Raw genomic sequence first — 24204 nt, forward strand, 5'->3', positions numbered from 1 at the left:
CTGGGAAGGGAATGGTTCCTTCATTGCTTAATACTACGGTGAGTGTATTTCAGGCTAAGATGTAACCGGAGAGCAAGAATAAACTCCGGAAGGAATCTAAGGGTTTCAAATTTTGTGGGGATTAAAGGGATTCATCTGTGGGAGAAACAACTCTTGTTTCTTCTCTTTATATAGGGGACGAAGAGGAGATTACTTAATGTGTGCAGATCTCCAAGGAGATCTGCAAACATCAATACACCCGTTTCATTCCCCCATGCTATCAAAAACTATTGAATCTGGGAGGTCTCGTAAAAGGAAGATATTAAAGGCATGCTTCAGATAACCAAACGGCATAAACGCATCGCGCGTAAATTGAGGGAAACGTCTTGTAAACCGGCGCATTCCCTGGGGAGGTGAAGAGTCGCCAACGTCGATCGAGGGCTGAATTAAATAAGCCACAATAAAGGCTCGGTATTACCAAAACCCACATTTCCAACCAAGATGTTGGACAGCAGGGTTTTGAGGGGCTATTGTGGGGCCCAATAATTTATGTGCCCGGCCCGCTTGCTTATGGGGAGTCCACAGGCCCAAGCCGAAGAAGGCCATGGCCCAAGCTCAAAGATAAGAAGCTCAAAATGGCACGGGGATACAGCCGAGGACAGCTTGGTCCTCGGCAGACCCAAAGTCTCATTGATGAAAGTGGCATACGGGCAAACTCTAAAGATCAGAAAATATCTCAGGGAAGTTGTCCTTAATACCCTTCACTGATAAGACTCTGCACCTAACAGAACCTGATTTTTAGGCTTTATTAACCATCCTCAACAATTCTGGGATTAGATTGACGGGACAAATATCAGTCCTGGAAAAGTTGACCCTACACGTGGACGAGGGACAACAAACGTAGGCTAGTATAAAAGGAAAGGTAAACTAATTAGAAAAGGGGAGGCCCATCTCACTTCCTGGAAAAAACTCCAGGGATGAGAATGCCCGAATAATATATGTACACCACCACGAAAAACCCACTACCGGGTAACCGGAGAAAGGCATTAGTGCTCCTCGGACATGATCCGAGGAGTCCAATCCCTCAAGTTACAAAGCTGTAGGGTTTGGATATCCAGGCTGAAGCCTTTTCTTATCTGAGTTTCCCTAAAGTCCGATCTGGCCCAACGCCCTGTGACCAAACACTAGCCTTTCAAGCCGACTCTCTACAAATCTTATTGTGAGGGATCCTTCACGTGCGAGCCCAACGTCCTTGTTGGGCCGTTTGAGAATCGTGTCCTTACAATATATATATTTATATATAATTTTTAATATAAAAAAATAAGAGATGGAATTGAAAAAAAAAATAGATCATTATTGTGCCAATTATAATAATAAAACTAGGCATAATAAGATACTATAATATTATTGATAAAAGAATTACAATTCAATCAAATTGAATCATTTTTGTTTAAGTATTTTAAGAGAACGTTTAAATTAAGATATGTATTATACCTTTAAATATGGAAGCAAAAAAAAAATCAACAGGTTTTTTCAATGTATATTAGCTTCGCGTGTGTGTGTGTGTGTGTGTATATATATGTATATAAAAAGCTTACTTTGTTAACTATACTCATCTCCTTTAAAGTCTAAACATTGATGTCCATTTCAAACAATCAGCTGGACCAACATGTGAAAGAGAGACATGCAGTTTCACCAAAAAAGAAAGACAGAGAGACATGCAGGTTTGTCTTTTTAAAGTATGTCTTTGCTATGGCCTATGGGTACACGGTTACTAAAAAAGTTTTCAAGTTTCATTGACCGATTATCGATCTCACCTAAAACTTTGACAAATTTGGTGTCACTGGCTCACGGGCCCTAAATTTTGCTGTTAGAATTCATAATTTTTTTTTTAATTTTGCTGTTAGAATTCATAATTTTTTTTTTTTTTTTTGGGTTTCCACGGTGTTTCCTCAAAACTTTCAACCAGAAACTAATCACTGCTTGTAACGGGTGGGTCCATAGCGGGGTAAATCGCTGGCCCAGGGAGTTTTTTCAAAATACTGGTGCCCAGATTTGAACTAAGGAGTTCCTAGTCAAACCCAAGACAACTACTTTGAGACCGAGTGCCCAACCACTCAACCAACTCCACTGAGTTGAATTCATAATTTTTGTTACTATATAGTATGCAATTACTAATAAACAGGGATTATACATTCATACTACTACGTAAAATCTGTTAGTTACATAATTTAGTAACAAAAAAACTAAAAGCAGTAGTAGAAGTATATAAGGTTTCTACTATTTTTAACAGGTATGAATATGATTAATTCATGGACCAGAATTACGATTTGATATGCTACAAATCTTTGTGTGGATTCAAAACGTTGACTTCTCATCTTGAGTGGACATCCAACATTTGGTGAATACAATTATATATAAGTGTGTGTAGCTGTCCTTTCAAATCGAACCAAAAAGGTTCTTCATTCTAGTTTTTGTTTTAATCATTATTTGATTGACAAATATATAACCACTTCTTTGTATGGGGTATCATATCAGTCACTACACCACCGATTTTGTGTCATTTTGTTTTTTCCTTCTTCTTTTCATATACAAGAGAGTACTTGATCGGACATCCTACCCAGACGCCCTAAAATTTTAGACCTTGCCCCCAAGGCGATTCTCTTGCAGCAATTGGCAGAAATGAATCCATGCCCTACTTTGCATGAATGGACGTACGTGAGAAGAAAGAAGAGGAAACCCATTATGAAAGACATTCACAACATCATATTAAAACATGTTTTTAACATGATTTATTATATATATATATATATATATATATGTAATTTTCTTGTTCATAAGAAAATTTTATTAAGTGAATTTTATATAATTCAAGACAAGTATTTTATATATCCTTATGTCATTATGTAATTATCCTTTAAATTATATTATCATTGTATAATTATCATTTAAATTACATTAATCACACTTATATATATATATATATATATTTATATATTCATAAACACTTAATATTCCTTAAGCAGTTTAAATCAAGGTTTTTATGTTAAATAAACTAAAGATTGCACATTAGAGTATGATAATAGTTTTTAGAAAACATAAAATGTATAGAAATAAATTATTAATTTTGAATTAATACCACTTTTATTTGTCTTAACCTTAAAAATGTAAAATATAAAAATATATAATAACAATGCTAAGTGTAAAACTTTTTTCCTGTTTTTGGATGGGACAAAACTTTTCTTTTGTTTATAGATGAAAAGACAGGAAATATCCTAAAATTTTAGTCTTAAAAATCATAGTATCTTTTCTTCTAATAAAAAAGGAAAAAGAGTTTGTTTTTGGAAAAGAAAATTTGTATTTACTAAAGAGATTTACTTGTATATTTTTAGAAACATATTTTTCTTAAAAAAGTATTTTTAGAACCATATTAATTAAATTCTCTTAAAGCTAATGAGTTTTATATGGCAAGAAAATTGAATATTAAAGGAAACAATAGACATTAATATTTTAAATGACTGTTGGAGCAATTTAAAAAAAAAATTTTGAGGTGGGTCAATTAAGTAAAATTTATTCATAATTAAAAATTTTGATTAATAAAATGAGAAGTATTATGACCACAACATCATAACACTTTCACAATAAATCATAGGTAGTTAGTTGTTATTTGTTCTAATTTAAACTTACCACTGAAATTATCTTTTTACCTCAACAATAATAACCTATAATAATCTACTATTTATGATTTATTGTTAAAAGTGTTGTAAAAATATTATGTGTACAAGTAGAGAAAAAAAAAATTAAGATTAATTCAAAAGTTGTAATTTGTTAGATAGAGCCCTCCGGAACCTGAAAACAGTCCCTGTGCAAAGCCCAATTAAACGTTGGGCCCTCGGTGAATGTGGAATTTATGTTGTGTATCTAGATAGACAAATTCTGTAGCCCATATTGTCTTTGTTCAGTTCATTGTAATATATGGCTTGAGTTTAATTCGTTTTCAACATCTATCTCCTCCCTGTTTTGCTTTTGGGTCTAATATATATATATATATATATATATATATATATATATGTGTGTGTGTTTTTTTTAATTTTATTTAAATATTATTTCTTCTTTTTTCAAAATACCACCTTTTTTGTTATATTTCAATTATCAAGAAAATAAAAATAAAATACTAGTTTGGAGATTGGATAATACTTTCCTAAATAAAGGGAAGCGCTGTAGCATTTTTCCTAAAATGGGAAACAAAAGGGAATATGATATGAGAGTATTTTTGGACATTTCTCCTTAATTAAAAACTGTGGTCTTAACCTAAAATAGGAACTTGATGCTAATGCTCAAGTTGTTTCCGAGTAATTTTTAGATACTCCCAAAAAATAAAAATGATACTCACTCCTCTCACATTCATGGTAGGGTCCACTCATTAAATTTATAATGGGGTTTACCATGAATGTAAAAAGAGGGAGCATTATTTATTTATACTTAGGGAGTACCTAAGAATTTTCTATTGTTTCTGATGGTTATTTGTGTGAAATTATTTAAAATCTCATTGTCATTATAAATGTACATTATTAAATGTTGGTGTCTGATTCAAATATTATTTATGGTCTAGCATGTGGGAGATTGTGCCCTCGGTTGATCACGAGATGTTTTGCATTGGTTAAGTAGACATCTTCTCGTTGAGTTGGATATTATGAGTAGGCCAAGTAGAATAGCTGATAAAAGTTTTGACTAACTAAACCTAATGATGTAGCCTATCATGTTCAAGTTATCCATATCATTTAGCAATATTAAAGACACAAAACATTTCACAACTTTCTTTATAAAAAATAATTGAGGCATAAGTTGGCAAGTTTTCAATGATGTACATCATTTTTCCATGGACTCACACACCACTTTTACACCAATTATGACCTAATAACAATTCAAAGTAGTGGATTAAAATTTTAGTGTCAATATTATTATTATTATTATTATTAAAAGGGAAAGTTTAAAATATGTTAGTACAAAGGAGAGGGATTATTGAAATCACAAATTTTGGGTTTGGTAACCCCAAAAAGATCCCACTCAACAGATTGTACAAAATGGGCGGACACCCTCACCTTGTATACAAAAATTCTCTATCTAGTCTTCCCCTCTTAGTAAAAAAGTTAGCACACACAGTTTTTATTTTATTTTATAAAATACAAAAGTCAGCACATGAATTTGCCTCTACAATTAGGACTGTCCACAGGTTGAGCCGGGTCGGTTTTAGACCCAACCCGGACTTGACCTGCCGGTGTCGGGTGGAAGGGCGGAGGAACCCAAAACCGACCACCGGAAAAATCGGTCAATTCGATTTCGGGTGATGGTTAGCGTTGGTCGGGCCGGGTCGGTTGCCGAAATTAAAAAGGCATCAAAATCTGAAAAAAAAAAAGAGTCGTTGGAATCTGGAAAATATTACCGGACACTGGAAAATCTCGCCGGAAACTGGAAAAATCTTGCTGGAAACTGGATTTTTTTTATGAAATCTGCATTTTTTTTGCAAGAAATTGCTGGGATTTGGCCGAATCTAGCTAAATCCCACCAGATCTAGTCGGATCTGGTCGAGATCTCGCTAGATCTGGTCAAGATCTCGCCGGATCTAGCTTGTTTTTGCAGGATTTGGCTAGATATTTTTGTAGCTCCGATCGGGTTCGGGTTGCTCGGGTTTTGGAGATGCAAACCCGCCACTCGACCCACCGGTGTTAGTTTTTAAGAACAGGAACCCGCCGCCGACCAACTGGACCTTCGGTTCGTGCCGAAATCGAGTCAGCATCAGGCGATTTGGCCAGGCTGTCGGGCTCCAGTCGGGTCTGCACAGCCCTATCTATAATCATCAACCAAATTTTTATTATTATTAAAATGTTCAGCAAATAAATCTAATTGCAATGGGTCAAATTTGAAAATTATTGTTGAGTATACAATCTGACCTGAATCTTTCATGTAGCCCTGGTTTCAACATAGTTGTCGCTTATGCGTAAAAGTGTCTGATGTTGCGAAGCTTGAACCAAGGCAAAGTTCAAAGCCAAAACTAAACCATATAAATTAGTCAATGCTGCAGTCTCAACTAATATCATGTGTTAAGAACTAAACTCTTATTTCTCTCTTTGAGATATACTAATACTATACATGACAGAAAATTAGTCATGAGTTTTGCTCACTCCATTGACATTATCTAACTGTTGCCATTCGAAATTTCACATCTACAAATCTATTTAATTATATCAACCTTCATTTTCTTTTTGGATGTCAAGAGCCCTTTTTGATTTAAGGCTACAACAACAACAACAACAACAAAAAAGTCTTAGTTCCAAAATTTTGAAACCAATTATGGATCATTAACAGATTAGTTAAAGTTGACCTTATGATTTAATAGCATTTTTTAATTCTTCCCATGTGAAAAACTTGAGTTTGAATCCTCATTGCCCACTTGATGTAAAAAAAAAAAAATTCAATCACTCTTCACATCACAGACAAATGGCAAAATGCTAGTAAATGCAATCATTGTCCGGCCAAATCTATATCCAATCCAATCATTAATGTTGACATAGCCTAAGCAAGACAATAGTAATAATTAATATATATATATATATATATATAGTGACAATAGTAATAATATAGCTATCAAAGAAGGAAATTTGTTCATAGAGTTTGCAAGTAAAAAATGTTGCTAATATACTTGTGGTCCTTTTCCCACCGAAGTAAAAAACATAAGCCGGTTGTCCACCTGTAGTCTTATCCTACCCAAAAGATGCCCCGTCTTTTTTTTTTTTTTTTCTTCTTTATGTTTTTATTGGCAAGTTAGACATGCAACTCCATTTAGCCAGTTTTATGAGAGGAAAAAGTGTCATTTGAGTTATTAACTCATTGGTTGCTCAGCTTAAATGTTTATTGAGAACAATAGTGACTTGAGTTTTTTCAAGTTAAATATGTAATAAGTAAGAAAACTTAGTCAAAGTTAAGTAACAATGTATTGAAAAAATCCCACCTCTACATAAATTGTTATTGAAAGGATGCTTAGTGTATTATTTAGCTGATTACTTAATTTTTTGATTGCTTATAGAAACATGAAAATATTTACTGGCCAAGTTATGGTGACTTATCATAGTCATAGACCAACCTAAGATTTCGATAAAAATGCAAATTTCGAGAAACATGTTCCATTATGTAACATCTACAAACTTTATTTCCTGGTTTGTTGGGATATGATCAAATAGGTTTTATAACACAATTATTAATATACGAGAAAAAAAGCAAGCAATATTGTCAAGTTATTGATTGAAAAGTGCAAATATGTTGCATACAAAGATCTGTTACTTTTACACTTGTTACTACATTGAAATCTAGGCATGAAAAAAAACATTAGTCTTCTGTTTGATAAGGAAAAGTATTACCCTAGTGATGCTTCAAAACTTATAGATCTCTCTTCTTCCTCTTTTATTGTGTTGATTATGACAAAAACTTGGTTAATGCTTGGCCTTCCCTCCAATAAGCGCTAAACACATTTTATAGCCACTTGTAGCAAGGTTACCATCCTCTCTTCACTTGCACCTTCTGAAATTAGGGACTTGTCAAAGACTTCAACAGTCTACTCCTCTTGAAGAATTGAGTGAACCCAATCTACTAAGTCAACTCCATTGTTCTGCTCTATTTTTCCACTAAGTAGCTCTAGAAGAACAACACCAAATCCATAAATGTCCCCATTGAAGTCTTTAGATGCACTGGTCTCAATAACATTGGCCAGAGATGAGCCATATTGATCGCTATCCACAGCCATAAGACCATATTCACTTATGCAAGGCTCCATGTTCTTATTCATCAAGATGTATTTCAAGTTACCAAGAACAATTCCATTTTCTTTTAGTTCCTAATGCATGAAGGCTAATGTGTCAGCAATGCTGGCTGCAACACCAAGTCTGCTTGCCCAGTCAAATGCTTCTCCCATTTAGTTGTTTCCTGAAATGTAACATATAGTACCTCAAAAGCCTTCAAGATAAAAATTAAAGGAGCATTTTAAGGTATTATAAGGGTGTTACAATCAAGCTAATATAAGAAAGGATTGTTTATAAAAGTTTTCCTACATAAAAGTAACGTATTCCATTAATCATGCAGTTTAACATTAAAGATACAATAATATTGCAATTTTTATATTTACCACGGAGAAGCATGAATAGACTTTCATTCTGCTGATATTCATAGACCAAAAGCCTATATTTGGAACAATAAAAGGCAAGAGCGGGTAGTATATTTCGATGCTTCACTTGGTCAATTAGTTTCATTCTTTGCTCAAACTCATTGTTTGAAATTTCCCAGTCCTTAATCCTTTTGACAACCAGGGTCATCCCATTCCCAAACATGACCTTATAGAGGGTCCCATGCTTTCCTCTTCCAAGCAACTCGGTTGGAGCATTGAGTAAGTCCTCAAATTTTAGCCCATTCAACACAGGGCTTTCAAGGACTACCATTGAGTTTAAAACCAATGCACTTTCACTTGAATTACCAATATTTTTTGACCTGCTGACACTTAATTTGTACCCAATTGATGTAGGGGCAAGCTTGCTGACACTATCATCAACTACTGCTACCTTGTTTATTACCTCAAGTTCCTTAACCCTCTCTTTTCTCTTTTTCAATTTGCACAGAGTGAAAATGATTAACACGAGACAAGCAAAGGCCAACACAACATAGCCTGTGTACATAAGAGTCTGATCTTTTGACTTACTCTTTGAATTGTTGTCATCATTTAATGGGAGAGATGGACATTCTTTTGACAATGGTTTTCCACATAATTCAAGATTGCCTGAGAAGCTGCTATTGGAGAAATGGCCTCCTACATCTGGAATTGGGCCACTGAAGTTGTTGTTGGAGACATTGAATTGATCAATATTGGAGAAATCAAACTTGGGTATCTGCCCACTTAGCTGGTTGTCTTGAGCAAGGAACATAGTGAGACCTAAAATTCTGGATAACTTTGGCAAGTCACCAGAGAACTTATTGCGTGAAATATCAAGTCTTTTCGGATTCCCTAGCATGGCGAACGAATTAGGAAGGCTTCTAGAAAATTGGTTACCACTTAAGTATAAGTGAGTGAATTGCTTGCATTTTGCAATTTCAGCTAAGATTCCTCCACCAATATTGTTGCCATTAAGAAAAAGAGCAGCAATAGATGCAGCAAGGGCTTGTGTGCCACAAAGTGAAGTGCCATCAAGAGTTCCATTAAGATTTAAGCCAAAAAGAACTAGCTTTGTCACAGAAGTATTTTTTTGATCACAGGTAACACCACGCCAATGGTTCTTGCAGGGATCAAAGGATGAGTTCCAACCATAAATTGACACCAAGTTGGGCATTATTGTTAGCGAGTTTTGTAAGGAAGCTTATAAGTGAGGTCTTAACCTCTTCCTCTACAGAATATGACATGTGGAGGAGTAAAAAAAAGGAAATGAAGATCACCCGGATGGAAACTATATTCATTTTTGTGTTGTGATATGAGATTTGATGCAAACAGGTTTAGAGAATGGCCTTGTTGGGAAAACTTGGAGTTATTAATATGGGACAATTTTTGAATATTTGGGATATTGTGGAACTAGGAGGAAATTCCAATGTCAAGTACTTGCTATGTTGTTGGAATTAGTTATGGAGCCAATTGGTTGATTCTACAATGAAAATTTTATATGTGCATTGTTTATGGTTGGCACTAAATGGTTAAAGGATAGGCCATTTGAATTGAACCACAATTAAATATATGGAGCCAGGCTAGCCGACAACTACAAACTATTAAAAAGTGACATTTGTTACTTTTTTTCAAAATGGATTGTCATTCTTGAAACATTATACTAACAATGATTTGTCCTGTGTAACTAGTTTAATGCTCTCCTAGTCAATAGACATTGTTCGTGGAGGTGACCATTTCAAAAAAGCTCAGGCCTAACAACTACTAGCTTCATTAAGTTACTACGATCCAATAGTTTTGTTTGATCTTATTTAATGTACAAAACCAATATTACATGTGTAATTTATCTCCAATTAACTGTTTACACATTGAGCATATAGATTAAAACAATCATTAAGCTCTTATACCTTTCAAGTCAAAACTATCATACATAATGATAAAGAAGGCCATCACAATGACTTGACAGTTCTGGTTTTAGGGCAGATTGAGTTTAAGAAATTCAAAGCTTTTGACAAAGATTAGCTCATATTGAAACCAGCATATCCCTATCTAGTTTCATTTCTAAAAGTGAATCTTGTCCTTGTGTTTACACACTTTTTATCCCCCACGAATCTCAAGTAAATAATCCGTGAATTACTTATCAAACATCACATTCATCCTTGTCTTTACAAGCATTTCAGCCCCCACTAATTGCAAGCAAATAATCCACGAATTACTTATCAAGCATGACCTTAAATATTGCAGTATAAAAGTGTATTAACCACTAAATTATTCTTTGTAAGTTGGTGTCAGGGGTTTGTAGACCCACTTGTATGAAAAACTAATGGAACTACTTGTCTCAAAGTAAAAACCATTGGGATGGGAACTTTCCGAAAAAGCAAATTCACCAAGTAAAACCTTTACCTAGACTCTACAACTTGTATATAGCTTACAAAGAAAACCTTTCATGCACCAGAATGTCTAGACTCTTCAATCATATGAATTGCCATAACAAATGGCACACCCATGGTCATGACTAGAATCTTTGAGCAACTTCAAGAGCTTCTTGAAGGTTTGCTTCACAACAATAATTAAGTCTATGGTGGTGTTATGGCTTTAACTTTTTCAACAACTTATATATTTAGATTCACTTGAAACTTTTTAATATGGTGGAATTAAGAAAACTTGGTTACACAAACCCTAATCACACAAAATGAGTGTTTCTCTCTCTCAAAATCTTTTCTAAGAATGGCTTATAATGTCTTTTAAATAATGCAACAAACGAATAGCAAGGCGAGGGAGTCATGTTGGGATAGCCAAATTCAACAAACAAAGGTTTGTTTCCTCGTGGTTGACTACTGTGTTGAGTTGATAGATAACATTTCCCAAACCTCAATCCACCGTTACTTCTTTTTTCTTGGACTTAATCCACCACTACTTTAGGAAGACTACTTGATTATATACAACTGCTCCTATGATAATTCTTCCATGTATAGACCATACTAAGATGTCCTTTTACATATCACAGTTCCTATTTTGCATTTTTTAATCGAAACTCAAAAGTAAACACAATGCTCTTATGGTCCAGTACCATCCATCTATTTACTTTAGGCTTTAATTATGGTGGTCAAAGCCTTTATTTACACTTAACAACCTCCCTTCTTCCCCAAGTAAACCTTAGAAAGGTGAAAAAAAAGATTACATTTTTATTCCAAAAGGTTTGGGTTGTTTTCGTTTTAATCGTTTACCATTCAAAATTTTCATTTTATCCTTTAATGTTTTATTCTATTTTTATATTGAACATGCCATCCATTTCTATTAATATTTTGATTTATTAAGAATTAAATAAATATTGTTTTTTAAAATATGTCAATCCGTTAGTCCAAATTTTGCTTGTAATTTATTTGTTAAGTGCTAAAGAATTACCGTCACGTTACCATATAATGCCATATATCACCAAATTATCAACATAAATTAATAATATGAGACAAAAATAAAAATTTTGAAATGGAAATGATCAAATTGAAAACAAGAATAACCTCCTATACTTGACGACACTGTCTTAAATCCTAGTACCAACTTTACATGCACATTTCAACGACGTCGTTTGTAATATCGTCAGTCTACTTTCCCTTTGGTCTTTGACAACTGATTAAAAAGTCTTGGCGGTAATGTCCTAACTGAAAATCCCCAAAAAAAAAAAAAAAAAAACCACATGGGAGTGCACGGTCTCTGGGAACTACTAGCCCCCGTGGGTCGCCGCGTGTCCGTCGAAACCCTCGCCGGAAAAAAGCTCGCCATCGGTACCCCTAACCCTAACCCTAAACTCCTCAATTAATTATTTAATTAATGAATCAAAATTAACGTTTTTGAGAAATTGCAGATGCGAGCATATGGATGGTACAATTCATGAAGGCGATGCGAGACGAGAAAGGCGAGATGGTACGGAACGCACATTTGTTAGGGTTCTTTCGCCGAATTTGCAAGCTCTTGTTCCTCAGAACCAAGCCTGTTTTCGTCTTCGACGGCGCCACCCCTGCTCTCAAGCGCCGCACCGTCATCGCCCGCCGCAGGCTCCGCGATAAAGCTGTCGCTAAGGTCCGAAAGACCGCCGAGAAGTTGCTCCTCAATCAGGTCAGCTTTTCATCGCCACTTAGTTTTTTACTTGATTAGTTCAATTTTCATTCTGCTGAAGTCTCTTAGTTTTGATCGGATGGTTCGCGTATTTTTTGAATTTTGTTGTGAGACTCGTTCGAGTGTATGACTTCAGATAAAATAGAATGGAGGAAAACAATTCGCGTATTTTTGGAATTTGTTGTGAGCCTCGTTTGAGTGTATGGCTTAAGATAGAATAGAGTGGAGGAAAAGAATATGTGTGGCCGACCCTAACTAATCTGTTGAGGATTTATAGCTGATTTCAAAATTTTGGGATTAGGGCTTGTTGTTGTGAGCCTCGTTTGTAATTTGATTTGATAGGTTTTGGATTTAGAAAAAAAAAGGTGACTTTTTGCGTTTTGCGATGGACATTATGTGGAATTTGAAATGTTGCTTTTTTATTTGTGGAATTCTCTCTGTGACTGGGTTTTGTTGTGACTTGTGAGCCTCATTTGAATGTTTTTTGTTATTCTATGTATTTGGTTTTGGTTGTAGAGAAGTCAGCTTAGTGTTTAGTGATGGACAATTTACGTGCTTCAGTGTTTTTGCTAGGACTCTATGGTTTTAGTAATGGAAGTAATTATGAACAATGTAGATTATTTTAGGAGGATTTCGTTTTTCAGTCTTTGTTGGATTGGTGGGATAATTCAGGATATGAGATTGGATTTAATCTTAGATTCTAATTTTTATTGCATAAGGTTTTTCAAAAATGAAAAAAAAAAAAAAAAAAAAAAAAAAGTCTGTGCCTGAGAACATCATTTCTAGAAGATCATTGGATTAAACAGAGGGTATAGGTTTGAGTTTTTAATGTTGATTTCTTGGTTCTCGTTTACAGCTCAAGGCAATGAAGCTGAAAGAACTAGCGAAGGATATTGAGAAGCAGAAGCAGAAGCAGAAGAATGATCCCAAGGGTGAGACAATTTTGTCAGATCAAACCAACATGGAGGGCAGTCAGTCAGAAAGGAATGATGGTGTTTCTGGGAGTTTCAATCAGGAGAAGCTAGATGAAATGTAAGCTGCACACATGATTTATACTTATGAGGCTATCTTTCAAATATGTGGTTTTTATGATTTTTGTTGACTGTTTGAATGGATTAATTTAGGCTGGCAGCATCTATTGAAGCAGAGGAACGTAGGAGGTTTGCTAACAATGCATCAACATCCTCTGCTGCTGCTGCTCTTCCTTCTGAGGAGGAGGATGGCAGTGATGAAGAAGTGATGATACTGGTGAGTTTATGCTCTGTAGGCTCTAAATGATTACCCACTGTCATTAAAGTCTACATAGATATTGCCGATCATGGTTGTACACTATACTTGGTCAGGATAGCTTAATCGATTCCCGTATTTGGGAAAGTCTGTCTTTCATCGTGTTGTGAGGTTTCTAAGTCTGAGTGCTAATTGATGCACATGTTCTCTTCTTGGCCTGTGTCGTAAATATTTTGGGGGTTATTGCATAGAATTTATTGTGCAGCCGCCAGAGCATGGTGAAGTTGATCCAGCTGTGTTAGCAGCTTTACCTCCATCGATGCAACGTGATCTTCTTGTTCAGGTTGGTGTCCTTATATACATTTTTATGGGGTTCGTGGTAGGTCAAATATGTTGCATTTTCCTTTCTTCTAATGTTGTCTTCCAATAGCTTGCTCTACATTGTTTCAATATATTATTCAGAATAGTGAAAAAGAGTCCTTTTTATCAGCCCATCAGCATCTCTGTTTTAATTTGTAGCCTTTTTGTCTGATTCTATTTATTTATTTTTTTGGATGGGTTTTTTGGGGGTTATTTGGTATAACAGCTCAAGGGAAAGAAGATGAAAAATTTGACCGTGGATGTTGAGAACCAGAGACAGATGAAGGATGATGACTCCAAGGGTAAGAAGATTTTGTCAGATGAAATTGATGTGCTTGCTTATACTCCAAACAATGATGATCTGGTATCGAGGAGTGACAATCAGGAAAAGCTAGATGAAATGTAAGCTGCCTACATGGTTGTAGTTTACAAGGGTAATTTAAGGTTTTATAAAACCTTTTTATGATTGTTTCTAATGAGTAAATTTAGGTTGGCAGCATCTATTGCAGCAGAGGAAAACGGGATGTTAGCTAACAATGTATCTGAATCTGGTGCTCCTTTTGCTTCTGAGGATGAGGATGGGAAAGAATATGAAGACGAAGATGAAGATGAAGAAATGATGCTGGTAAATTTCTGCTTGGTGGACATTTGGGGTTATTACCATTTGTTATTACAGTTGATGACATACTGTGTATTATGGTTATTGGGGAATAGAAATAAGATTATCACCTGCCTCTGTGGATATGGGTTTTGAGCTTATTTTGGGGGTATTGGATATGCTTGAAATGGGTCTGATTTCTGTGTGAATCAAACATTAGTAATGGGCTGTATGGGAACAAGATACTGTCACACTATTACCATATCTGTCAGACAAACACTTCTGATTATGGTTGGTTTGTACTATTATGTCAGGGTAGCTTTCTCAACACCCATAGTTAGGAAATAAAGACTCTCTTTGGAGTTTAGGTTTAGGCCTCAGTGTTAATCTTAACTTGAACTCTACCTGTGTCTATGCTTAGTATCATATATTTTGTCCACAGGTGGTCCCAATCTCAGGAAAAGGAGGATGATTGGGGTAGGTTGATGGCTAGCGTAAAATTTATTCATTCTATTTTTAATGAATCCATTATATATAATCGTTGGAGTGTCCCATATGACTTTAGATAGAATAGAATAAAGGAAAAAAATACATGTGGCCGACCCTTGCTACTCTATTAAGGATCCATAGCCGACCCCAAAATGTTGGGACCAAGGCTTTGTTGTTGTTTTTTTTGTTAATGTTTTCTTGCCCAACTTATTGATCTATATTATATATTGTTGGTTATTGCATTGAATTATTCTGCAGCCTGCAATGAATGGTGAAATTGATCCATCTGTTTTAGCTTCTTTGCCTCCATCAATGCAACTTGATCTTCTTGTTCAGGTAAGTGCTTCATATATATTGGTAATTAGTTCTTCTCAGCACAGGCAGTTTGGCTTTCACCTCCTCAATATCCCTCTTTTTTTTGACATTTATTATTGATGTCCTCTATGTAGATGAGAGAAAGATTGATGGCAGAAAACAGACAAAAATATCAGAAAGTCAAGAAGGTTGGTTCTAGAATGCCTTCATATGTATATCTGGTTCATGTTAAAGTATATGACAGGTTGCAAATATGGCATACTCTACCACTAACTAATAGAAGTTTTTTTTGATAAGTCACTAACTAATAGAAGTTGTCTGCTGTTAAAACCAGTCAGAACGTTATTCAGATGAGAAATGCATTTTGGCTTGCAATTGATTGATTGGAATTGCTGGGATGCACTGATACTTAAGTACTGTAGTGCTGAAGTGGGAAACCCTGCTTAATATTCCCCCAATCCCCCTTAAGTGCACTTAAATGGCAATGGTCCATGTCTGAGTTAACAGCAAAGTAGTGCAAACTAAATTCAAAGAAGCAGTGTCACTAATAAGAATGCATAACTATTAATAAAATTTTCCGGTCTCGTAGGTAAGACTATGGAGTAGGAAAGAAAAAACTTGCTTATTTTGCTAATTTCTTGCTTAAATTTGAAGTGTCTGTGGCTTATCTTATGGTGAAATTGTATAAAAAGTGAATGATAAAAGTGTATGTGGAAAGAAGTAATGCTTCTAGGAGGCATAGGGTGGTTTTGGTTGATTTATAATATACACCTAAGACTTCTGTGCTATGTTTGTTGATTTAGTGTTTGCACCTTTAGAGAGGAAATGAGATTCTAGTGGCGGAAGTTTTTGATTGTGTTAAGCGTTCTATTTTTTGTATTGATTTTTTTGTTATTTAAAATTTTTTATGTGTAATTGATTTGGGAAAAGAATTGTTAGTTCAGGAAACATATCATGCATACTTATGTCTAATTAATTATGTAATTATCAGTTTTTCCATTATTAGAACTCTTTATTTACACAAGGCATACTTTGGTGATACTTGGATTTTTCAGAATTCTTGAATTAAAGCAACATGTAAGGTTCCAAAGTCTTTTAGCACAGATTATTATATCATTTGATTGTATCCTCCTCACTTCATTAGTAGGATATCAGTTGTGTAAATGTATTATATAGTGGTAATATGTGCTATATAAGTTATATATTAAATGCGTCCAAGGTTTGGTTATTATTTGGAGGTCTCTCTCTATAATCTCATGGGATCTCTTATCGAAGAAATGTTTCCTTGCTTATTTTTGTACTTTTATTTGAATCTTTTGGATGTCATCTTATTACTGGTGCTTTTCTTGCACATTTAGGATCCTTCAAAGTTCTCTGAGCTGCAAATACAAGCTTATCTTAAAACTGTTTCTTTCCGTCGGGAGATAGATGAAGTGCAGAAATCTGCTGCAGGGAGGGGAGTAGGAGGTGTACAGACTTCTAGGATTGCATCTGAAGCCAACAGAGAATTTATTTTCTCGTCATCATTTACTGGTGATAAACAGTGAGTAATTGTCTTTTCAATATTTTGTTTGTTAATTATACATGACCTGTAGCGTGTACCTGCTTAAAAGTTGGAACTCATTTAATTTTTTAATTTAGTGAGGTTGTGTTTTTTTCTTTGGCGGGAGGGGTGGGGGGGGGGGGATTATTTTTCTTTCATTAGATTAATGACTTTTGTTCACCTACAACATTCTTAAATGTCTCAGAGTTCTTACGTCAGCCAAAGCACAGAGAAATGTAGATAAGAAACAAGATACACAGAGGGAGCGCCCTTCTCAAGATTCAACCAATAATGTAGCATCTACCAGTAAATCTGATACCGTGACTAGTTCAGTAGAGGGGCTCAATGAATCTAGAACGGTTTCTGATGACAATATTGAGACATTTCTGGATGAGAGGGGGCGTTTTCGTGTCAGTAGAGTAAGAGCCATGGGGATCCGTATGACCCGTGATATACAAAGGAATTTGGATTTGATGAAAGAGATTGAGAATGAGAGTGCAAATTTGAAAAAGATTGCAAATACTCGAACTATGCTCAATAGAAGTGAAATTAGTCTCCCAGTAAGTTTTCCTAGTGAAGGTCAGTCTTTAGAAACTTCACATGACAGAAATAGTGAATCTGTTGATTTGAATCAGAGAAATGAGGAATCCATGTTAAAAATTGATTCTTCCATAGAGATATCCTTTGAGGATGAGGGGGATAACAAATGTCTTGATTGTGATGATGATCTATTTGCTTGTTTAGCAGCTGTAAATCCAGTAAGAATCACTACTGACAACATCCTGTCAAGGAAGCAACCTTCTAATTCTGATTCAGACTGTGACTGGGAGGAAGGAATCATCGAAGGGAAAGGTAACAATTTTTCTAATGATGTTAGAGGGGAAATTACGCCCTCCCTTGAGGAAGGTAACGTTAATGATGAGAGTGAGGTGGAATGGGAGGAAGGAGTTTGTGACTTCCCTAAAAGCACCTCCTCTTGTCAAGCTGAATCAAGAACAGTTTCTAAAGGTTGGTTGGAAGAAGAGGCTGATATGCAGGAGGCAATAAGGAGGAGTCTTGAGTATGCAGGGGATAAGGAAGCTAGTCTTAATATGCCTCAATATGAGAACATTTCCGCAGAAAATGTTCATGAAGGTATTGGACTCTTTGAACAAAAAAACAATATGGTTAAGAAGCTTTTGCCGGAGGAGAATGGAGCTAAAAAAAATGAATCATTTTGTGAAATTGTGGATGGAGTGGAGAAGCCAGATAATGTGGCTGGAATAACTGTCTCAGAAGCCATTAATTCTTCTGGGAGTCAGTCAAACTCATCTGTGGCTTATAATTCTGATCACTCCAGAATGCTGATAAATAAGCCATGTGAAACCTATGTAGGTTCCTGTTCTGAACAATCAACGCAAGATGCAAGCAAGAAGGGAAGTTTGTACAGAAAAATGCCTTGTGCTGAATCTGTGAACCCTATGGAAAAGGAGGCCCCTGTGATTGCAGAACAACTTTTGGATACATTTAGTGCAGGTGCTAGCTTATCTACTTTTCCTAACAGGGGTTCAGAGGGTAGTTCTCATATTGCTGATGCCATATCTGGTGCCAATACCAATAGCATTCGCATTGGTGATAAGATAAATGACACTGAAGCTGAACCAATACATTTTAATGATGAGGCTGACCCTGCCTTTCCTCTGAAGAAGTTATCCACAAAATACTTAACAAATGACATTGATTTTCCGCAGAAGTTGGCTGCAGAAAATAAATATGACAATCATGCTGAGGAAAGGGAGCAAAACAAGGGAAAAGATCCCTTTGAGGTAAATGAAAATTTGCAGTTTGAAGTCGCAGAGGCTAATTTGGAGGAGGAAATGCTAATTCTAGATCAAGAATATATGAATCTAGGAGATGAGCAGAGAAAGCTTGAGCGTAATGCAGAAAATGTCAGCAGCGAGATGTTTGCAGAATGTCAGGTGTGGCTCAAAGTTTTTAGTACTTGAATAATATATATGTTCACAATTAACTGGTTAGTAGGAATGGCTTGATTTTCTATATTTTTTTTGTGCCTGACATATTATTCACTCATCTCTTAATAACTAATTATAGTGGGAGGGCCAAATCCACTCGTAAAAAAGAAAGTTCATTGCCTACAGCTCATAAAAGGCTTTTTAAACTTTTTTTATATGCATATTATGCGCACTCTATAATGTGTATTGATTTTTGGATGTGGTTGAATTAAAAAATGTGAATTTTGTTGCACTTGATGCATCTTTTGAACATTCAACTTCCTGGAATGAGTTGGAAGGTTATAAGGTACATTCTTTCCTTTGCTCATGCATATATGTTTTACTTGGTCAAATAAATACTTTTGCATTTGGTTGGTTTTGAGGAATTTTGTTTTTACTTTCTGTAAGACCTCTTTTCAGTGAGTTACAGTATTTCTTGGAAAAAGATAAATCCATTTTAATTTTGATGAATCTGCAGGAACTACTGCAGATGTTTGGATTGCCTTATATAATTGCACCGATGGAAGCAGAAGCTCAGTGTGCTTATATGGAACTTGCAAACCTTGTTGATGGTGTTGTGACTGATGACTCTGATGTGTTTTTGTTTGGGGCAAAAAGTGTTTACAAGAATATATTTGATGATCGAAAATATGTCGAGACATACTTCATGAAGGTCTGTGTTTGATGGAGCGTCATGTCAATTCTCCCTATTCTAAGTCCCAAATATATATTTATTTTGAATTTATTTTATTCTTTCTAGAGTATATAATCTTATCTTTGTTTTCAGTTTTCTTTGTCAGGCTTTGTTAGACGAGATTATTTACCTAAATTCTGATCTTGGAAGAATTTTGTTGCCATTGTTCTTCTAGAAAAAGTACTTTTGATTTCTTGATATGGAATTTTTTTTCTAAGGGGGGGTGGGGGGGGTGGGGGGGTGAGGGTTTGGTGTTGAAGAAAACCCTTCTGCTTTTTTGGTCATTGCTAATTTCATTGATCTGATTCTTTTGCTGTTGGCTTTGTGAGTTGCATATTGAAATATTATTTTGTTCAACTAGAGTGGAGACTTTCATTTTAACTTGGACCTTTATTTCTTGTTCCCTTCCTAGTGCTCTATCTAGTTACTTGGGGTCCCCTTTTCCTTTTTTATTCTTCATTTTTTTTTTAAATAATTAAATTTGCAGTGCAGTCTTCTTATATCAATTGTTCATGCATTTTATTTGTCAGGACATTGAGAAGGAGCTTGGCCTGACAAGAGAAAAATTAATTCGGATGGCGTTGCTTCTTGGAAGTGATTATACTGAAGGTGTCAGGTAATTAACTGCAGCAGATTTGACTTCTTCTGTGATTGGGAGCTTATGCTAGTCTTTAGGTCAGGTTTTGCCACAGATATCTTTGATTTTTCCCTGTTGCAGAATTTTTTTTTGGGTGAATTTACTTGTTATGGTATCTTGTGCTATTGCTCATTGTCATTTATGATAGTAGAAATTAAAAATGTTTATTTGTTTTCACTGTATTTTGAATGTAGTGGGATTGGCATTGTCAATGCTATTGAGGTTGTAAATGCATTTCCTGCGGAAGATGGCCTCCATAAATTCCGGGAATGGATTGAGTCACCAGATCCCACCATCCTTAAGAAGTTTGATGCTGAAACAGGATCAAGTTCGAAAAAAAGGGGACCTAAAGTTAGTGATGGTTTGAATTGCTCAAAAAGCAATATAAATGATGTGTCTGCATTGGACCAAAACATTTCCCAAGCTCAAGAGCAGAAGCAGTCTGTAATTGACATGCAAGACATAAAGCAGATTTTCATGGATAAGCATGTAATTGTCAAGTTCCCTGCCTTTTATTATTTATGGAAGAATTGCAATTTCTCTATTTTTTTTAATATTCTATACTCTCTTATCCTTAAACAGAGAAATGTGAGCAAGAACTGGCACATTCCTTCTTCATTTCCAAGTGAAGCAGTTATAACAGCCTACTCTTCCCCACAAGTGGACAAGTCAACTGAGCCTTTCACATGGGGAAAGCCAGATCATTTTGTTCTTCGCAAGTGAGCTATTTCTTGACTTTTAACTTCTAGGTTTTTTGAATTCCAGCTTTTATGTTGATTATTCTCCATATTTAGATACGGAGAAAAATGTGAGAACTTGTCTATAATTTTAGAGATTTACAGCTAGGTTCAGTGTACTTCTTTCTGTTTCATGAATTGAAGGTGGTCTGTCTACTGTCTTCCTGCTAAAGTTATCTACTACTAGAGTCTTAGTTTGAATGAGAAGTTGTTTTTTTTTATCATATTAGTTCATGTAATTTTTTGATATTGTAGACATTCTCTAACATATTGGGGTAATTTCTTGTGTTGGACTGCATTTTTTATTGATGTTCAGTTTGTAGATTGCATGTTTGAAATGATATCTTTATAGATAACTTTGTGAAAGCTTATGCCCACTGCTTCCGGTATGTGGTTTCTGTATGCATCTTACTATATCATGGCATAGATTATTCTGTGTGTTTGACATGTTTTTGAAATGCATGATGATTATCAAATGATTATTGTTATTGTTGGTTTTATTTTTTTTGCGTACAGATTGTGTTGGGAAAAGTTTGGTTGGGGTAGCCAGAAGGTAGATGAGTTGATAGTACCTGTTCTGAAGGAGTACGCTAAACATGAGGTTAGGGGCTCAAGCACTCTCTCTGCCCACCCTCTCCTCTCTCGTTCTCTGTGTCTCTCTCACATGTTCACGCAGGCAGTCTTATCTAGCATTACCTAATACTAAATAAAATTATTTGATGCATATAATCTCAGAGACCTTCATTTTGTTTGCTGTCATATTCTCAGTTATGGATTCATTCATCTGTCTCTTATTTTGAAGAATGATGCTGATAATGTTTGTTGCTTGTTTGGTGAAGACTCAATTACGGTTGGAAGCATTTTACACTTTTAATGAACGATTTGCAAAAATTCGTAGCAAGAGAATTAAGAAAGCTGTTAAAGGAATCACTGGAAACCAAGCCTCAGAGTTGATGGATGATCCCTTGCAAGAGGTTTCTAAAAGTAGAAAGAAAAGAAGAGTAAGCCCTGCTGAACCTGGGGATAAAAACTTTGAAAAGCCTTCAAAGAAAATAAAGGAGAGTGATGTTCAGAATCAGAGTAAATATTCAGAAAAATCTACACCCAAGCAGTCAAGGAAAAGGAGGAATGGTGGGGAGTCTGTTCCATCTATAGAGGAGAATCTAGAAACAACTATGGAGGAAGAAGGCAGGCGAAATAAGAACAGAAGATTGCACTGGAAAGGAAGAGGCAGAGGAAGAGGGAGAGGCAGGGGAGTAGGCCGAGGAAGGGGTAAAAGAAGTTCTGGTTTGGAATCTTGTGAAAGCAGCGAGGATGACAGTAGTGATGAACAAGAAGTTCTTGTGGACAAGATAGAAGGGCCAGAAGAAGCGAGAAGGGTAAGTTACAATCTTTTCTATGCTCCATTAATAATTATGCGGAAATATCACTATCAAGGAGTTAGTGCCACCATGCCTTCTTTCGAATATACAATGTGCTTTACCATTCAATTTGTATTGTGACCTCAGAAATGTATGCAATTGAAGAGAATAATTTGTTGTATTATTTTCTTTCTTCCTTTGGCCAACTTTAACAATTATATTTCTGCATATTGTCCTGCTTGTATCTTTCAGTCAAGGCGATTTCAGAAGCCTGTGAATTACAGTGTGAATGACTTGGAAGCTGATGATGCAGACAAGTCATCAGACCGAAGTGATAAAGGATACTCTGATGAAGAGGCAGTAGAATTAGATCTATCTTCGGCCCAGGGTGTAAGTGGAGATGCCGCTGCTGGTCATGACGAAAAGAAACAACATGATTCAGGAGCTCCTGCTCTTGAGGAGCACTTGCATAGAGACAATGTAGAAACGGGTGGCAGGTTTTGCACTGACAAATTTGAAATTGGTCAACCAGATGTGAGCCCACATGGCGATTCTTTTGAGGCTGAGTTTTCCAAACACTACCTCGAAATAGGAGGTGGATTTTGCTTGGATGAAGATGAGACACAGAATGACCAAGATGGAGCTCATGACCCAACTATGGCTACTGCCTCAGGAAATGCTGAGCTATCCCACTGCTCTGGTTTAATGGATGAAGCAGATCTTGATTGTGGTTCAGTTCAATTTAACTTGGGCCCTAAAGGTGCCTTAAATGAAGCCCAAGATAGTGAGAAGACAGACGCATATGATACCGAGTCCAAACTGGACCATCTAAATGCCTCAAGTAATGATAATAATTCCAAGGAGCATGTGTCCCTGCAGGATAACGCTAAAAATGATACTGGGACCACCTCTGTTGGAGGTCTAAGTGCTATGCCTTTTTTGAAAAGAAAGCGAAGGAAGAGCTAAAACCAGTAAATTAAGGGTGTTTTTAGATCAGTTTATTCTCCTTTTGTTTTTATTTATGATGAAAATGCACTTTTGGTTCCTATATTTTGGGTCATTTCTCAATTTGGTGCCTAAATTGATTTTGTTCTTAGGTTAGTCCTTGATTTTTTTAAATCGTTTTTAAAATGGTCCCTGCCGTCAACTCGGTAACAGAAAAATCTGAAGTGGCAAACGGAGTGCATAGATGACATGTTAGATGCTGATGTGGCTAATAAAACAACATCAATAAATACCACGTCAGCATCCATGTCAGCATTTTAATTAATAAAAAAATAAAATTTTAAATTAAGGTGAAAAAATTCAAAAAAGAAAAAAAAAAAAAACTTTCTTAGAATAACATTGTTCATATTCTTCCCTGGGACATGAACTTCATGCTTCATGTTCTTCCCCAAATCAAACCCATAAATATCCAATAAATCAAACCAAATAAATCGAAGAAATCAAACTCACAAACCACCCAATAAATCTAAGAAATCAAACCCACAAACATCTAGTAAATCAAACCCAATAAATCCAAGAAATCAAACCCATAAACCTCTAGTAAATCAAACCCAACTAATTTCTTGGATTTATTAATAATAAATCCCCATTCTCTACCGCCAATTTCAATTCCTAGCTCACATCTTTCAAACTCCAAATCTCTGCGAATCGAAAAAAGAGTTTTGTTCTATTTCTGTTCTAACAAATATGTATATATATAAAACAAAAAAGCTTTGAACAAACCTTTATCCTAATTTGAAAGTAAAGCAGAAATAGAAACAGAAACACATGGATTATAATTTCCCAGATCTACACCAAACCCACTTCCTCTACTAACGAATTCAGATCACCAACTAGCCTACGTTTTTTCACAATGTCAGATCTGACGTTTTCGGAGCCGCAATCCCACATTGACCACTTCAACCGTCTTCCCGACTCTATCCTCCTTCTGATCTTCAACAGGATTGGTGATGTTAAAGCCTTG

The 24204-nt window shown here is 35.6% G+C and overlaps 1 protein-coding gene and 1 pseudogene across 2 annotated transcripts; one reads left to right on the plus strand and one right to left on the minus strand.

The window, feature by feature from the left end:
* Window positions 1-7390: 7390 nt before the first annotated feature.
* Window positions 7391-9471, minus strand: LOC126702967 (probable inactive receptor kinase At2g26730; annotated as a pseudogene).
* A 2291-nt stretch (window positions 9472-11762) lies between these two features.
* Window positions 11763-23236, plus strand: LOC126714921 (DNA repair protein UVH3-like). Of its 2 annotated transcripts, XM_050415333.1 has the most exons (18): window positions 11763-11952; window positions 12033-12283; window positions 13140-13315; window positions 13408-13531; window positions 13776-13853; window positions 14097-14272; window positions 14360-14495; window positions 15216-15293; window positions 15407-15460; window positions 16631-16815; window positions 17021-18773; window positions 19285-19479; window positions 20031-20116; window positions 20332-20626; window positions 20720-20856; window positions 21391-21475; window positions 21714-22253; window positions 22488-23236. In XM_050415333.1, exons 1-18 carry the CDS (start codon window positions 11865-11867, stop codon window positions 23199-23201), a joined length of 5151 nt encoding a protein of 1716 aa, XP_050271290.1. In that variant the 5' UTR covers window positions 11763-11864; the 3' UTR covers window positions 23202-23236. The 2 variants fall into 2 exon arrangements, with proteins under 2 accessions (XP_050271290.1, XP_050271291.1); XM_050415334.1 differs by lacking the exons at window positions 11763-11952; window positions 12033-12283; window positions 13140-13315; window positions 13776-13853 and having other exon boundaries at window positions 14368-14495.
* The last annotated feature ends 968 nt before the right edge of the window (window positions 23237-24204 follow it).

This window comes from Quercus robur, chromosome 2, assembly GCF_932294415.1.
Source record: "Quercus robur chromosome 2, dhQueRobu3.1, whole genome shotgun sequence".
Classification (NCBI taxonomy): domain Eukaryota; kingdom Viridiplantae; phylum Streptophyta; class Magnoliopsida; order Fagales; family Fagaceae; genus Quercus; species Quercus robur.